The 17,194-nt window shown below is 46.4% G+C and overlaps 1 protein-coding gene across 1 annotated transcript; it reads left to right on the top strand.

Annotated features, from left to right (window-relative positions):
• Positions 1-103: 103 nt before the first annotated feature.
• Positions 104-16,792, top strand: hpgd (15-hydroxyprostaglandin dehydrogenase). Its single transcript, XM_044113063.1, has 7 exons — positions 104-282; positions 2,469-2,592; positions 3,727-3,833; positions 5,607-5,703; positions 11,528-11,604; positions 11,681-11,844; positions 14,466-16,792. Exons 1-7 carry the CDS (start codon positions 190-192, stop codon positions 14,587-14,589), a joined length of 786 nt encoding a protein of 261 aa, XP_043968998.1. The 5' UTR covers positions 104-189; the 3' UTR covers positions 14,590-16,792.
• The last annotated feature ends 402 nt before the right edge of the window (positions 16,793-17,194 follow it).

Below are 17,194 nucleotides of genomic sequence, written 5' to 3' on the forward strand. Positions count from 1 at the left end.
TATGGTGAAGATGTAATTTTTCTGCCATTAATTTGACGAGGAGGAGGACGAAGAGGAGGAGGAAGAAGAAGAGGAGGAGGAGGAGGAGGAGGAGGAGGAGGAAAAGGAGGAGGAGGAGAAAAGCAGCGAGCGCAGCGGAGAGCGCTCAGACCCGCAGCGGGAGGACGGCAGCGCGACGCCGGTGCGATCATGTCTCTGGCCGGGAAGGTGGCTCTGGTGACCGGAGGAGCTCAGGGCATCGGGAGGGCAGCGGTCCAGTCTCTGCTGAAGAGCTCGGCCAAGGTTCGGTTCTGCTCAAAAGTTCGGTTCCGACTCTGGAGCCTTCACGTTCTGCTCCCTCTGCAGCTGCTTTCTGATCACATCTAACTTTTTCCTGCTTTAAAAGTTTCTGGTCGAACTTTCTGCCGAACTGGTTCTGGTTCTGGTAAATGCGCGGGGCCATGACGCGCAGCTCTGCTTTTAGAGAAGTTTGCATGTTTCCGAGGAGTTTCCTTCATACATGCAGATGATCAGTATCAGAACCGTCTCAGCAGCAGAACTTGTGAAACCGCAGGTCTGATAAAACTGAACCGGCTTCTTGCTCTGCTGATGCTCCGATCACTCGGACCGGGTTCCGTGGGTCGGCTGCTCCGTGTCATTACCTGCGTTTCCATTAACCATAAAATCGCACAAATTTAAATTATGAAGAAAAATAAAATTCGCTGAAAAAAAAACACGGCAATGTCTAAAAAAAAAAACTAGAGATTTTTTTTTTATTGTTTTTGCGCCAAGATGAGGTGAAATCAAAACGGATATATTTGACAAAACACTTTTACCGCATCATTTAAATCACTGATCAACAACCGGATGTTACTACTGGTGAAAATCACGAAAAAGACAGGAAGTAGTAGGATGACGTTCTAACTGCCTACATCCTAGCTACCATGATTTTTCATTTCATTTCATATTTAATGAAAATAACATAATTACAAAATTGTTTTTGTTTTGTTGCTTTCTTGACATTAGCAGCAAATGGAAAAAGATTTGATCCCATTTGTAATGGAAACGCAGCAACTGATTTGGCTCCGGGGTTTTCAACGTGCAGGGGTATAAATCTGATTTCTAAAATAAAATGCTTTCATTTCAGACTTTTACTTCATGTCTTGCTGTAAGTAGAGGTGGGTAAAGTTCACCAAAATGTTCTCAGGTGGCGTAGCATTATGTCAGCAAGTAAAGTAAAAATAAACGTTCAAAAAATGAATCAAGTAAAACTGAAAATTATTTGGTGAAAATAACAGCAGTGCTATTCCTTCAGCCAACTCACTTCCTTTCAGATCAAACCGAGACGTTTAGGTGCTTTATGTAGAAAAAAAGATATTATTATTTTAAAGCCTTTATAAATGGCTGTTGATGTGAGAAAGAGAGAATATTCTCTGTTATGGGAAAATCTTAATTTCAGATATTCTGATATATTACACTTTAGACAAAAATAAACATTCACATATAAATTCAGATATTCTAAAGAGTAAGATGAACAAATGTCTACAAAAACATAATTTCAAATAAATTTTAAAGGAAGAAACACTTCTGAATCACTTTTTCCTACTCACACACACACACACACACACACACATATATATATATATATATATATATATTTATTTATATATATATATATTTATTTATCTGTAGAAGCTGAGCAGACGAGATGAGAGCAGGAAGCTGATCTCCTTTAATCTGCTGTGCAACCTGAAGTTAAAGTTAAATCACTGGGTTTCGCCTGTTGGTCCAGTTGCTGTTCAGTAACTGCTAACTAGTCAAGGCTGCGTTCTTTTCTGCCAAGTCATCTGGTTAAAAAAGTCTCATTTAATAACTTTAAGCAAATTCTAGATGCACTTTTGAAACACTTGTTTTAAAATGAAGCAGCAGGATTCAGTCTGTTCCTAAACTTCCTGTAACTTCTGACTTTTTCTTTGAGTTAAATCATTTTGAAAAATGCAGCCATCAAAACACATGAAAAACATTTTAATTTAAAAGATTTCCTTTCTAAATCACCTCTGGTCAGAAACATCACAGCAGCGCTGCAGTTATGAGTGAAGACACTTTAACCCGTTTATTTCTATTGCTGTAATTTATTATATTATAAATGCTGCCCACAGCAGCGATCTGTCATTTCACCTGATCATCGACAGACTTCCTCTCCATAACTGGCCTGTTTGAAAAACCTTTTCCATCCCTACATCTTTATCCTCCTCCGTTTTCTGGTTGCCATGGTGAGCTCTCCACCTGCCTCCATCTTTACCTCCCTGTCATCAGATGACGTCAGGAATCAGGTAAACCAAACTGCTGCGTGTCCAAAAAACCCCTGACCCCTTTAAAAACAGAAAAGCCAACTAGAAACACAGTTTGCTCCGCCTCTCTGGCGCCCCCTGCAGCGCAGCGCCCCCTGCATGTGGTGCAAACCCAGTTTGTGTGTCCCGGTCCTGCAGGTGGCCGTGGTGGACCTGAACAAGACGGTGGGGGAGCAGTGCCAGGCCCAGCTGGACGCCGAGTTCGGGGAAGGAAGGAGCATGTTCATCCAGTGTGACGTCACCCACGGCGACGCTCTGAGAGGTGAGGAAGAGGAGCAAGCCTGATGATGAAGCTGTACTTCCCCTTCATAAAACAGGAAGTGATGCGGCAACTTCACTGAGTCATTTCTGGATTTTAAGACTAAATTGGTTCAGTGGTGCAGAGCTGTTGGCGTCACTATGGCAACACTACTCAGGCAAACATTAACGGAGAAACAAATGGAGGTTTAAGTCACCATGTCATTCACAGATTTAAAAACAAAACGATTCTTTGGCTAACCAGCTGAATATTGAGCTGTCAGCTAAATGTTGGACAGTGTGATCCTGTTAGCTGAGGAATATTTAGAAATGAAAATAAGACTGAAAACTGAAACTTCATGTTGACAGAATAAAGTTAACAGGTTAGCAGCTGTACGGTGAGCCCCGAGGGTCAGTCCCAGAGACCCGGTACCTGTGTTGTTTAATCACCGTTTTCTGCGGCCGGATCCGTCTGCAGAGGTTCCTGCGGGTCGGACCCGTCCTGGTCCCGTGTGGGAACCGGCTGCTGCCTCCCTGCTGTCTTACGGTGGAATGCTGCAGATGTTGCTACTTGCTGGTTTTCCCACCTCAGGTTTCCCCCCCGGGGGGGAAACCCTTCATCAACACCTCGGTGCAGAGGACGCCGCGCGCTAAACATCCCGTCGTTATCCCTGTGAACCGGATCCACAGCGAGTACTGAGGAGGTCCGGTCAGTCCAGGAAGCAGAACCGCTTTCCAGACGACCACGAGTTCATCTGTTAACAGTTTATCAGTCATTAATAACCGTTTATTATGCATTAATTAAGGCTGAGAAGGAGACAACATCCACTGGTTTCTGGACAAATAGTGAGACAAATCTGCTTTCATCCTGGAAGTTTCGAGTCTGACCTTTGACCTCAGAAAATCAGATTTTACAACAAAAAACATGAATCATAATCAGGTCTTCAGATAAGATTTTTAGTATCATTTAATTCACCAGTTTAGATCCAGCAGCTGCTGCTGGATCCTAAAAAACTCAAAGTTACTCCCCCTAACGCCCCCCATGCCCCCCGCCCCTCCCCCATGCCCCCCGCCCCTCCCCCATGCCCCCCGCCCCTCCTCAACGCCCCCCAGCCTCCAGGCTGTCCAGAGTAACGTCCGTCTCTGTCTCCCTGGACAGACGCCTTCCAGAGGACGGTGGACCAGTTTGGACGCCTGGACATCGTCATCAACAACGCCGGCATCAACAACGAGAAGAACTGGGAGAAAACCATCCAGGTCAACCTGGTAAGAACCGGCAGGTGACCCGGGTCACAAACTACCAGAACAATTAGACAGAACCGATCCAGAACTGTAAATGTGAGACAAGAGCAGAATTAGAATCAGGTCAAACCAGAACAAACATCCTGAAATATCACATCATCTTTTTGTCAACATGTTTGCTAAATAACAACTGGTTCTGGTTCTGGTTCTGAAGGTTCTAATGTGACGTCAGGCTGAATGTTTTGGGGACATTTAGGACCCAACAGGCAGCAGGAAGTAGGCAGAACCATCAGTCATGAGGCATCACTCAGAAAACCAGAAATATGAACAGAGACGTAAAAATACAGCCGGTTGGGCCGAACCGGAGCTGAACAGAACCAGGAAAACAGAACCGACTCGGGTCCAGGTGAGAAGAACGAAAAACTGTCAGAATGAAGAGTCCAAACTGGATGTTCTGGCTGGTTCTGATCCGTGGTTCTGAACTCTTTCTTTGGCTCATTTCTATAAAATGACTTTTAATCATCACTAGAACCGGGTCGGACCCGGGTCGGACCTCTTACTGGTCAAACTCCAGTCCTCCAGTCGATGTGCCTCTGGTCCAAAACTGGAATGAAACGGTTTAGTTACCAGAACCAGGACCAGAACCTGGAGGAACATCTAAACATTTCAGGATACCGGACCTCCAGGACCGGTTCGGTGTTCTGGTTCTGTGCCTTAGTGGTTTCAGAACATTTCGGTTCTGAACCATCTCTGGGAGATTCTGACAGCGTCCCGCTCAGACTGGTTGGCTGAGAACCTCCTGGTCCAAAACGACCCAAAGATGTTCTGTTGGACCTTCTGTGTGTGAAGTTCAGAGAGAATCATTCGGACTCATAAACCCAGAACCTGGGACCAGAACCTGGACTCGGGTTCTCTGTAGAAGAACTCCTCCTGGTTTTGGGCTTCAGTGAAGAAACAATAAATAAACCGGATTTAGAAACAATCCGTTTCATCACTTCCTGTTGCAATAAAGCGTTTCCTCTTCCTGCACCGAGCCGAACAGAACCTCAGAACTCATTCTGAAGGCTTCTGGTTCCACTGGTTCTGGTTCTGTTACTCCTGATCCTGGTTCTGGTTCCAGTTCTGTTGGCCTTGTTAAGGTCAACCACAGCATCAACTTTGACTAGGCCACTGCAAAGCTCTGTTTTAGATCACTTCCTGGTCCTGGTCACGGTCCTGGTTCTGGTTCTGGTTCTGGAGGACGGTCGTTCTCCTTCAGCAGAGTGACTCACAGGAAGCTGAACATCCCCAGTCATCATGTTGCCACCACCGTGCTTCCCTGCTGGCTCCGTTACTTAACGGGTCGCTCCAGAGTTCTGGAGGATCATCAGAATGTTCTAGAAAAACTGGGAAGAGTGGTAATGGAGGCCTGACCTCTGACCTCTGTTGTGGTTTTTATTTCTGCCGGCTCCGTGTCGGCCGACTCGTTTCCTTCAGGTCCACCACAGGTCAGGTTTTTCTCTGACCTTTGGCGGTTTTGGGTCCTGATTTCAGAATGTTGACCCAGAGGTCAGAGGTCAGAATGTCTGACTCATTTCAGTTTCAGTGTTTTCTATAAATTTCCACCTGGTGTTCTGGTTGCCGATCGTATCAGCAGCTCGATGTTGTTTTACTCGTTGCTGGTGGCTTCCTGAGGAAACCGCAGCCTCTGGTATCGCCTCTTATCAGAAGTGTCGCCTTTCATGACTTCCTGTCCCAGCGGCGCGTTGAGCTGCGCCGACTTTAACCGCTTCTTCTTCTTCTCTGTTTTATCTGCAGACCTCAGTGATAAAGGGAACTTACTTGGCCCTGGAGCACATGAGCAAAGAGTACGGCAAGCAAGGAGGCACCATCATCAACGTGTCCTCCATGGCAGGTAACCCTGGGTACGGTGAGGGAGCCACAGATACCGGCAGGGGCCCCGAGTCCCTACAAGGGCCCCAGAGGGCCCCGAGTCCCTCCAACGGGCCCCAGGGCCCCGAGTCCCTACAAGGGCCCCAGAGGGCCCCGAGTCAGTCCCTACAACGGGCCCCAGGGCCCCGAGTCCCTCCAACGGGCCCCAGAGGGCCCCGAGTCCCTCCAACGGGCCCCAGGGCCCCGAGTCCCTCCAACGGGCCCCAGGGCCCCGAGTCCCTCCAACGGGCCCCAGAGGGCCCCGAGTCCCTTCAACGGGCCCTCCAACGGGCTCCAGAGGGGCGAGTCCCTCCAACGGGGCCCCGAGTCCCTCCAACGGGCCCCAGAAGGGCCTGACAACTGACCCCAGAGACGAAGAAACGTCTTCATGTCTGAACACAAACCAAACTGAGAGGAGCTCAGTTTGGTTTAGCTCAGTCAGGCCGGTTCTGACCAGACCCGGTTCTGCACCGGGTCGGGTCCAGGGTTCCCAATACCTAGAGTTTCCCAGTAAGGAGAGTTTTCGATCCTGAGGCAATGAAACCAGAGACGGTTCCTGCAGCAGCTCCATCTAAACTCAAACAGAGTTTCCTCCAGTGTATCGTCAGCCTGGCGGGGGCCGCCGGGCTCCACGGCCCCCGCCAGGCCGATTATCAGAAACGCTTCACAGTTGAACTGCCTCGGCGCCACCTCTGGAACCGGTTCCTCTGGAAGTTTCCAGCAGAGCCGGTTTACTGGCAGTAATGGTTCGTCTGCAGAATCCTGAGCTGCAGGAACAGAAGAGTCCGTCACAGCAGGGAGGCGGGTCTGAGCGCATCTGTCCTTCAGAATGAAGAACAATCTTTTTACGCTCCCTCAGCGGGGCTCCGGGTCTGAAGGAGCTGCCTGTAGGAGGCGCTGTGACCCCCACAGCATTCATTGACCCACACACACTCACACACACCAATAACCATTTAAAACAAGCAAAACAAAATGGAGCAACTTAGAAAAACAAAAAAATTATAAATAAATAGATTAATTTTGTATATTTTTATTTTTTTTTCCCCACCAGGGGGTCTTTTTATGGGCTCTAGTGTCCCTTATACCACAGTGGGCTGACAGGAAGGGGGGAAGGAGAGAGGGGGGAGGACATGTGGCAAATGTCATCGGGTCCGGGAATCGAACCCGCGACGGCCGCGTCGAGGACTGAGGGCCTCCAGGCGTGGGGCGCGCTACCCTCTACGCCACCGGAGCACGCCCCAATTTTGTATATTTTGTAACCAAACAAATATCATCATTCATTTTAGTTTATTATTATTTATTGAAATGAATCTTAAATGTATTGTAAAGATTGTTCCAGGTTTCCCTCAGTGTATTACAGGCCTGGCAGCTGCCAGGCTTTACTAGCCCCACCGCCAGGCTAGAAACAAGCCTTTCTTGTTCATAATTTTAGGAAAATAAAGTAAAAGAAAATAAATAAAAAACACTTTTATTTTTATTTTTCTAAGCCGGATTGAAAGCGTCTCTGTTGCTCTGAGCGTTTCACCGGCGGAACAGATTTATTCCTAAAAGATAAGTTTGTAGAAGAAGTTTAGCTCTTAGCGGATCCTTTCACTCTGACTGGACTCAGGCTGACCTGTATGGATATCTACATCAAGGCAGGAGTTTAAACCCACTGCGTTAGCTCTGGTTGTGCAGCTCTATGCAGGAATAACTTGGCGCTTTCAGAGGAGCGTTGAGTGAGTGGTGAGAATGATTAATATTTATGGAAAAATATTATATATAGATGGAAAATTTTGTGCAGCTTTTCCATCTCAACACGCTGCACTGATATGTCTGTGTTCCTGGTTTATTAGCGGCTAACAAACCAGCGCTAACCTCATCATGCAGGTTCAGGCCGGTAGTCGCCTCGCAGTCACCCTGGCTTTATATTATTTTTTAAATATCTTAGTATTATTTTTATTATTTTTTTCCAGTAACATATAATTACCCAGTAATATTTTTACCTTTCCATCTTTTAATACAAAAACATGGTGGACCAACCGCTGGGCTGAGCAGGTTTTCTGAGGGAAACCCTGATTGTTCTACGATCCACTGATTGATTGCTTCATTAGGATTTAAGTGCAAAAAATTGTAATTAATTTTTATTTCATCTTTTTGTGTTGTGTTGTTGTATTTCAATAACAGAACTACCAGGTCATAATTCCTGTCAACTTTGGGCATTTTAACACAAAAACACAGTTTTAGTCGACTGCCAGGCTTCTGGGTGAAACTCTGAACTCGACCAGAACCGTCCATCCATTTTCTATTCACCCTTTGTCCCTAATGGGGTCGGGAGGGCTGCTGACGTTCCGGGCGAGAGGCGGGGTCACGGGGTCACCCTGGACAGGTCGCCAGTCTGTCGCAGGGCAACACAGAGACACACAGACACACAACCATTCACAGTCATGTTTTTGTACTGTGGGAGGAAGCCGGAGAACCCGGAGAGAACCCACCATGCACAAAGTCCGGGAATCGAACCCAGGACCTTGTTGCTGCAAGGCAACAGCTCTACCAACTGCACCACTGTGCAGAACCGACCAGAACCGGCTTTTACTTTAGAGTAAAGTTTGTCTATGAAGATGATATTCAGACATATGTGACACCTTTAACCATTCTATGCGAGAAAACTGGGTTCCCCAATCGGTGTGCGGCACCAATGACCCAGTTTATGACAAATATGACCCAGAGAAACTTTAGAACTTCAGACAAAATGATTCAGCCAAACTTTATTAAACTAAAGTGACAGGAAATCCAACTATTTAGTCACCACGATAAATTTTAAGTTGAAAGACGCTTAAGATTTAAAGAACATATATATATATATATATATATATATATATATATATATATATATATATATATATATATATATATATATACATAGCCTACCTCTTTACATAAGGCAGAACAAATAAAATATTGATGGCCACCTTTTCCCCGAACGAGAAATGTCCACTTATATCAATATACAGTCCAACAACAAACAAATGTAACCCGGTCAGTTTGTTACTCACGACCTCCAGGAGAGGAAAAACGTTGCAGGCCAGTTAGAAAAAAGCGAGGATTTGAAATCCCAGAGGAAAAATCATCGAGAGCGTTGCTGGTCCTCTTCTCCTGACTTCCCGTGAACCGCTGAAGCGGCTAGCTCACTTAGCTCCGCTCAAAGCTCGTCTACTTCCGTCCGTCTCCTCTCGTCCCGTCCCTCTCGCATCGAACAAACTCCTCCAACTTCTCCCGAATCCCGTCCTCTCCCGTGCTCTGCCCGGTTTTCTCTCCCTCGAGTCTGTATTTCTTCACTTCTCGCCCGCTAGTCTTCCCTCCGGTCGCCACCATCACGGTTCTCCTCTCCTCCTTCCTCCCGCCTTCTCTCCTCTCAACCAATCACGAGTCCCGACATTGGTCAGTGACCAATCAAATGGCAAAGCCAAATAAAATGCACGGTGCATCTTACGTCACACTAATACTCCTTTCAATTGCAATATTTACATAAAATAATGCTCTTAGTTGATTTACAAATAATACAGTTTTAATTACTAAGTAAGCTAATTACTTAATAATTACCTTTACCCTTTATATTATTTAGATATTAAAGTAAAGTAAAATATTAGTGTATTTCTTTCAGAAACAAAAATCTGAAATCCATAGCTGTCACCAATGTTATGCATTAGTAAATAAACGTTTACTTTTAATATATTTGTATCCTGTCTTGAACCATGTAAGATTTTTATTAACCTTCACATACAGAAGCAAATTACCGTAACTTCAGTTTACCACAGGGCTACACGTTTCTCCAGATCAGAAAACCTTCAGCTGAAGAAAGAGAAAGCAGAACCAGAGCGACCTGCTCTGTAGGAACCTCTGTGACCTTTGACCCAGCTCTCATGTGAGCATGTCTGTGTACCACAGCTTCCCCTGATGCTGTGGTTTCAGCAGGAGAGGATGGAAACCGGCAGCAGGATGTTTCCAGGTTTTCTGGAGCATCAGGGGTTTTTCCAGGTAGTTCCAGCTCCAAGTTAACCATCAGGTGAAAAATATCTAGGATGAATCTGAATTCTTCAGATCTGTATCCTGACCCTCAGCAGGCTGGAAACCTTCAGGAACATTCTTGTGACGAACGTGGACGAGTCCAAACCTGGACAAATACCTGGAAGCTCAGAGTTTCAGGGAAGGAATGCGTGTTTACAGAGATGTCCATCTTTGGACCCTGGTGGATCAGGCTCCTGGGATTTTTCCAGTCTTCCCTCAGTTCACCTGGACTCTGATCTGCCAGGTTCACAGTCAGAAGTTGGACATGGTAAACTAGAGGAAAACGGTGCCGGTTCTGAGGCTTTACTTTCCGTCTGGTCCGAGAGGTGAGCGGCGACATTTTCCTGAAGGACAGAGAGCGATTCAACACATTCCTGAAAGCTTAAAGGCCAGATTTGCTGCCGTCTCCCTCCGGTGGCGGCGGCTTGCTGCAACCCGCCTGCTGACATTCAGGAGCTTTTGATTCCCGCCATGATAATCTGAAACAGCAGAGTATCTTATCTAGGAACACAAACAGCTGCTGGAGTCTGGATGGATATGTCCGGGTGGAAAAAGTCACAGAGATGTTTAACTGAAAACAGATTTCTGTGCTGAGCTGCAGCCGCCAGCTGGAGATGATCCCATGGAAGCTGAGGCAGTTCTGAGCCGCGCTAACGCTAAAGCAACATTCATAAAAGTGTGCTCAGCTGATGCTACAGCGCTATCCGAATGTGACGTGTAGCGTAGCATAATGCTAAAGCGCGATCCGAATGTGACGTGTAGCGTAGCATAATGCTAAAGCGCTCTCCGAATGTGACGTATAGCGTAGCATAATGCTAAAGCGCTATTCGAATGTGACGTGTAGCATAGCATAATGCTAAAGCGCTATCTGAATGTGACGTGTAGCGTAGCATAATGCTAAAGCGCTATCCCTATGTGACATGTAGCGTAACATAATGCTAAAGCGCTATTCGAATGTGACGTGCAGCGTAGCATAATGCTAAAGCGCTATCCGAATGTGAAGTGTAGCGTAGCATAATGCTAAAGCGCTATCCGAATGTGACATGTAGCATAACATAACTGCTGTGGGATCATTGATCTTTTTCACTTCTCATACGATACCGACATCTGAGGTTTAGTATCGCCGATTCTGAACAGATAAACTTTGACTTAGAACGTTTATTTTTTAAAAGAGGCAGATGTACGGAATTACAGATTTATTTAATAACTCTGCAGAAGCAGCAGCTGCTTAGTCAGGCATGTAAAAAGTATTTAATCCGTTCAGGAGTTCAGTTGGGAGAAAAACAGCTGAAAGAAAGAAACTAAACTGAATAAAAATATCGGCTGACTGTCTTGGCCAAACGTAAAAATTATCAGAAACAAACTTTTTAAATGGTTCAGAAAATGTAGTCAATAATTCTAAATATAACATAAAATAAAGCATGTCATGCTCAGAGCATGAAGCATAGAGCTACACTGAATAGATCCGCCTTTATGAATCAGTCTTTGTTACTTGATCTAGAAGTTTTTTCCAATATCGGTGCTGATACAGATATTGATACAGATATTGATATCTGCTCTTGTTGATGCCCAGCTTGTCTCAGTGAAGCTCAGAGCGCTAAATGTTTTCAAAGTTAGAGAAACACCAAGCCGCTAACAGCGCTTTGCAGCTAGCGGCCTGTGGTGTGTGAGTCGCCTCCGTAGGAGGAAGTGATGCGGCCTGAAGGCTCCAGCTTCCTGCTGCAGCAGCAGCTGAATCTCTGATTTCTCTCCTCCTGCAGCCTTCCTCCACTCCCCCCATCAGCCCGTCTACACGGCCACCAAACACGGAGTGATCGGCTTCACCCGAGCGATGGCGGTGAGCGGAGCGCAGCGTGAGTCTGCCGCCCGCCAGCAGGTTTCAGGTTAGCAGCTGTGTGTCTGTGCCTCCGCAGGACGCCGCCGCCCAGGACGACTACGGCGTCCGCATCAACGTCCTGTGTCCCGCCTTCGTCGACACGCCGCTGCTGCACACCGTGGAGGAGGAGGACAACATGGGGAAGTTCGTCAAGTTCAAGGACAACTTCAAGCAGAGCATGAACAAGTTTGGGGTTCTACAGTAAGTCCAGCAGAACCGGGTTCTGGGCTCAGATAAATGTCAATGAATCATCATCATTCACTAGTCTTGGCTCCAGTGTCGTCCCATCCTGACCCATCGGGTCAAGCAGAGAGTTTATGGGGATTTCTGACCATTCTTCCAGAAGCACATTTGTGAGGTCACACACTGATGTGGGACGAGAAGGCCTTGGTCTCAGTCTCTGCTCTGTTTCATCCCAAAGGCGTTCGATTGGGTTGAGGTCAGGACTCTGAGCCGGGCTCTCCATCATGTCTTTATGGACTTTGATCCAAACTGTTCCCACACAGATGGGAGCCTGGAGCCCAACGGCCAAGCCCAGCTCCCAAAAAACAGCCCACACCATGATTCCCCCTCCACCAAACTTTACTGTCGGCCCAATGCAGTCAGAGTGCCGTTGCCCTGGCAACCTGGCAGCGTTCACTGATGTTTGTAAAAACAGGCTGCAAGCCCAGGGCTTCATTTATGCACCAGATTCCCCACCTGGATGGGTGTTGTTCACCCACGATGCCCCTAAATAAAGTCCAGAGACGGTTCATGTCAACCTGGCGATTCTGAGGGGTTCTGGTGACCCAGCTCGGTTCCCTGAGTGAACCCGGTTCCTGCTGGCTGTGCAGCAGGAGGGAAACCCAGAGGACGTCATGAACCCGACCAGAACTTCAGCTTTTAGTTTCACATCCAGGATAAAAACCTGCAACTTCAGTTCCTGCTCAGACGGTTCTGGGTTGGACCATCAAGTTCCAGATTAGGTCTGTCACAATAACAAATTTTACTGAGCGATTAATTGTCTCAAAAATTATTGCGATAAACGATAAAATTGTTTGAAGACCTTTTTACACTGATTTAATGGAAATGACATAATAATTCATGTGATTTCCTGTCAAAGATAGATACACTTTATTTTCAAAAGAACATTTAACACTGAAACTGATAAAATAAACAAAACAATCAAAAACAAAAATAAAATGGATTCTCAGTCTCCATTAACAAAAATGTACTTGAATAAAAACACCAAAGTGTAAATAAATACTGCATTCAACCAAAAGAGTTCAGATTATAAAGTCTGTAAACCATATTGTCCTTCAGTAATCATTAGATTTAAATAGAGAAGATGGAACATCGACTATCTGATGCAATAGTTCACACTACACGTTAGTTCACTCCTACATTTTATCCTTAAGACAATCTGAGAACGTTGATGTTCTCAGATTGTCTCTTGTGGTTTCATAACCGATCATCCTGTAGTGTGTGGTGTGTTACGGTAGATCGTTGTGGCGCTCCGATCTAAATCAGGGGTTTTCCCCACTGGGAGCTTAACGCAGCCTGTTGAATGTGACAGGTAGCCAATCAGAAAGCCGGATTCTCCTCCTGCTTTCTGAGGGGAAATTACAGAGGGGAATCCCAAACAGCTGACACGGAGCAACCCGAAGTCCAGCGGACATTGGAGATGATATGTGGAAACAACATTAATGTTTATAAAACATTTGGTGTAAAGAATATAGAAATGATGAGGGGAGGAGTTGGAGCCAAATTGGTACCAGTTGATGAACCCGGTAACTTTTCAGCTGTTCTTCGTTAACGTGACATAAAAAGGTTCTAATGATTTTCATTCAGTCAGGACGTTACGCTGACACTAGAGACACATGCACTGCAGGTAGATTGTAGTAAAGCATTGATTAATGCCTGGTTTTAAAATGACTTCACTGGACTTGGAGCCATTATTTTGTGCCCATTGTTGGACACCACACGGCCCGATGGAACCCGATGGAACCCGATGGAACCGTTGTACCTAGGATTTCTGTCGGCTAATGTTTGATCTCTCAGGTTTTGAAAATGGGCCGACAATCGGCCGACAGCTCTAAGATGGTGTAGTGTGAACTGGACATTACACTGAGGAAATGAGGAAGGGAGGGTCAGTGGAGAGCAGCGGAGTTGAACCTTTTTTCATTCAGTGTCATCAACAGAAAGAGAAAAAGGCTGGAAGAGACGATAATTAAAATGAGGTTGATAGTTTTAATTTATCGTGCGATTAATTGATTTATCGTTTATGGCGACAGGCTTAGTTCCATTAGTAAATTTGTAATTGATCACGTTTCAAATAAAATCCTAATCAGGTTGGTTTTTAGTGGAGTTTGTACCCATAAAAGGTTTACCTGTTTCACTCCTCCTGTGTTTTATGGAACAAAATACCTGCTGCTGTTTTTATTCACTCAGTTCAGAACCATGTAAACAACCTTCCAGCTCCAGGGTCCGTTCTTCTCTTTCACTGGGTTTCGCTCTGGGACGCCACCGTCCCTCACAGATTTTTGTGCAATTCTATGGTTCCTATTAGTGTCTAGAATTTGCAGGGTTTGTGTTACGCGCAGTGACCCTCAGTCAGAACCATCAGAACCATCCTGTCCTTGGCGTGTTCAACCCAAACCGGCTGCAGTCGGGCCTGCCGGTGCCAACGGAGCAGAGCCGGCTCAGTGGCAGTGGGTCCGAGTGAGGTTCTGGTTCTGACGAACCCAGAGAACCCATATGAAGCATGTAGCTGGAGGCGGCGGACCCGTTTCAGCCTGGATCCGGGCCCGGCGGTTCTGCTGACGCTGCGTCTCTGTTTCCAGGCCGTCGCTCATCGCTGAAGGGATGATGAGGCTCATTTTGGACCCGAGCCTCAACGGCGCCGTGATGAAGATCACCTGCGCCAAGGGAATCCACTTCCACACGTACGAACCCATGTCGGCCTGACCTCCGACCCGCAGGAACCGCGACCCGATCAGAGGTTCTGGAAGCTGAACTGGAACCGGTTCCCTGTAGAACCTCGGCTCTTTTGGTTTCAGGTGGTTGTTTTAGAGAAATGTTGAAGATGATTCTGTTCTGCTTCCTGTTTGGACTCAGCAAAGCAGAACCACTTCCTGTGAGAACTAAAAGTCCAGAATCAGCTGATTTGACCAGAACCAGAACCGCCTGCTGATGAGAAGGAAACGGTTCTGACCTGGTTTAGTCATGGACAACCAAACACCTCCTAACTCTGGTTGGTACCAGGTTCTAACCTCAGAACCTGGTACCAACAGAACCTGGTACCAACAGAACCTGGTACCAACAGAACCTGGTACCAACAGAACCTGGTACCAAGGTTTCTCCCAGTTTGTGTTCACCAGTTGCATTCTGGTCCAAATCTTTGCTTCGGTTCTTTGCGGTTCTGTTCAGCTCTCTGAAGGTCCCACAACGTTTTCATCTGGTGAAGGCCTGGACTTTGACTAGGCCACTGCAGCACTTTGATTCTCTTCGTCTTCAGCTGTAGATCTGCTGCTGTGTTCGGATCGTGGTTCTGTTCTGATCCAGTTCATACTGAGCTTCACTTTGGACTTCAGAATAGGTTTGGTTCTGTTGGACTTCTTTCATTTCTGTTTCTGTGCTCCTCCAGGTCCGGTAACCGGGTCCAGAACCCGACCAGAACCCCTCAGTGTAAAGAGAAATAAAGAGATTTGGTTAAATATAAAAACAGGCTTTAATGCTGAAAATGATCAAATGTTAGAAGCCATACATGTCATAGAAACGGATCAGAACCAGAGTTACATTCTCTGAGCTCCTTCTGGACGGAACCAGGTGAGCAAAGACTGGATTCAGCTTTTAGCCTGTTCCCCCCCCAAAGGGAAGTCTGACCCGGTTCAGTCTGTTTACATTCGACTGCCGGCAGACACACATAAACATGGTTATGTAAGCTGCAGCGTGTAAGCAGATGAAAAAAGAGAGGAACAGACAGAACCTACAACAGATCATGAAGAACATCTCAACTGGCCTGAGAGGAGAAACAAACCCAAAGGTCAGCAGAAAATTCAAAATACTTTAATGATCCCAAAGGGAAATTAAATAAAAGCAAACGCCTCTTTGACCTCCCTGCCTGCAGGGGGCGCCAACTGTCCACTGATGGTTAAGGAGCAGCTGTGTTAGCAACGCGTTTTCCAGGCCAATAACTCCAAGATTGTTCAGTGAAGGCTGGTCTCACCTGTAGTAAAGATGGCCGCGGCGGCGCTCCACTTACGGCAGTAAAGATGGCCGCCGCGGCGCTCCACTTACGGCAGTAAAGATGGCCGCCGCGGCGCTCCACTTACGGCAGTAAAGATGGCCGCCGCGGCGCTCCACTTACGGCAGTAAAGATGGCCGCCGCGGCGCTCCACTTACGGCAGTAAAGATGGCCGCCGCGGCGCTCCACTTACGGCAGTAAAGATGGCCGCCCGTTTGAGAATGAAACCAAAGAAAGACGAAAAACATTTTAGTCAGATGAGAAATGATTGTCTCTTATTTAAAGAATTTAACTGGATCTGTTCCGGTTCTGGTTCTGGTTCTGTTCTGTTCTGTTCTGTTCTGGTTCTGTTCTGGTTCCGGTTCTGTTCTGGTTCCGGTTCTGTTCTGGTTCTGGTTCTGTTCTGGTTCTGGTTCTGGTTCTGTTCTGTTCTGTTCTGTTCTGTTCTGTTCTGTTCTGTTCTGTTCTGTTCTGTTCTGTTCTGTTCTGGTTCTGGTTCTGGTTTTGGTTCTGGTTCTGTTCTGTTCCGGTTCTGTTCTGTTCCGGTTCTGTTCTGTTCTGGTTCTGTTCAGACTGGCTGCTCTGGAACCTCATAAATCTGTAAATCAGAGGTTTTTAAAAGATGAACCAAAGAATTTCTGCGTTTTGAATCTGGACGTTTAGAAATAGTTTTCTGTTGCTTTAAGGGCGGCGTGGTTCCAGGGCGCCTCCTTGTGGCCGGAAATTATCGGGTTAATTTGTGTTTTCAGGAAAAATCATCTGATTTATGCTAGAAAATGTTTTTATGGAAGATTGTGTTCATAATGTTAATTTTCTGTAACTTGATTTTAACTTAAATTTATCCTCCTGGTGTCGTCTGAGAACGGAGCCAGAAAAAATGATATTAATGTTAATATAAATAAATGCTGCTTCGGTTTTGCTTCATGTGTTGAATGATTCTGTGGTCCGGGCAGTGAAATGTCCAGCAGCCTGTTGGGCCTTTCTGACGTATTCAGCTCCAAATGCTGCAGCTCCAAATGCTGCAGCTCCAAAGTGCTGCAGCTCCAAATGCTGCAGCTCCAAATGCTGCAGCTCCAAATGCTGCAGCTCCAAATGCTGCAGCTCCAAATGCTGCAGCTCCAAAGTGCTGCAGCTCCAAATGCTGCAGCTCCAAAGTGCTGCAGCTCCAAATGCTGCAGCTCCAAATGCTGCAGCTCCAAATGCTGCAGCTCCAAATGCTGCAGCTCCAAATGCTGCAGCTCCTTCTGTCCTGAGCCACCTGTGGGATTTTGACTTCATTCTACCATCTGAACCCAAGCAGAAAGCCTCGGCTCTCCGCTGAAGAGC

Source organism: Gambusia affinis, linkage group LG04, assembly GCF_019740435.1.
Source record: "Gambusia affinis linkage group LG04, SWU_Gaff_1.0, whole genome shotgun sequence".
NCBI classification, from domain to species: Eukaryota; Metazoa; Chordata; class Actinopteri; order Cyprinodontiformes; family Poeciliidae; genus Gambusia; species Gambusia affinis.

What these genes read in the sequence shown, in the direction of transcription:
- hpgd (XM_044113063.1), top strand. Translation starts at nt 190, where the DNA reads ATGTCTCTGGCCGGGAAGGTGGCTCTGGTGACCGGAGGAGCTCAGGGC. An exon ending in AAACCATCCAGGTCAACCTG is followed by an intron (nt 3,834 to 5,606) that starts GTAAGAACCGGC and finishes TTTTATCTGCAG; the next exon opens with ACCTCAGTGATAAAGGGAAC. An exon ending in GCTTCACCCGAGCGATGGCG is followed by an intron (nt 11,605 to 11,680) that starts GTGAGCGGAGCG and finishes GTGCCTCCGCAG; the next exon opens with GACGCCGCCGCCCAGGACGA.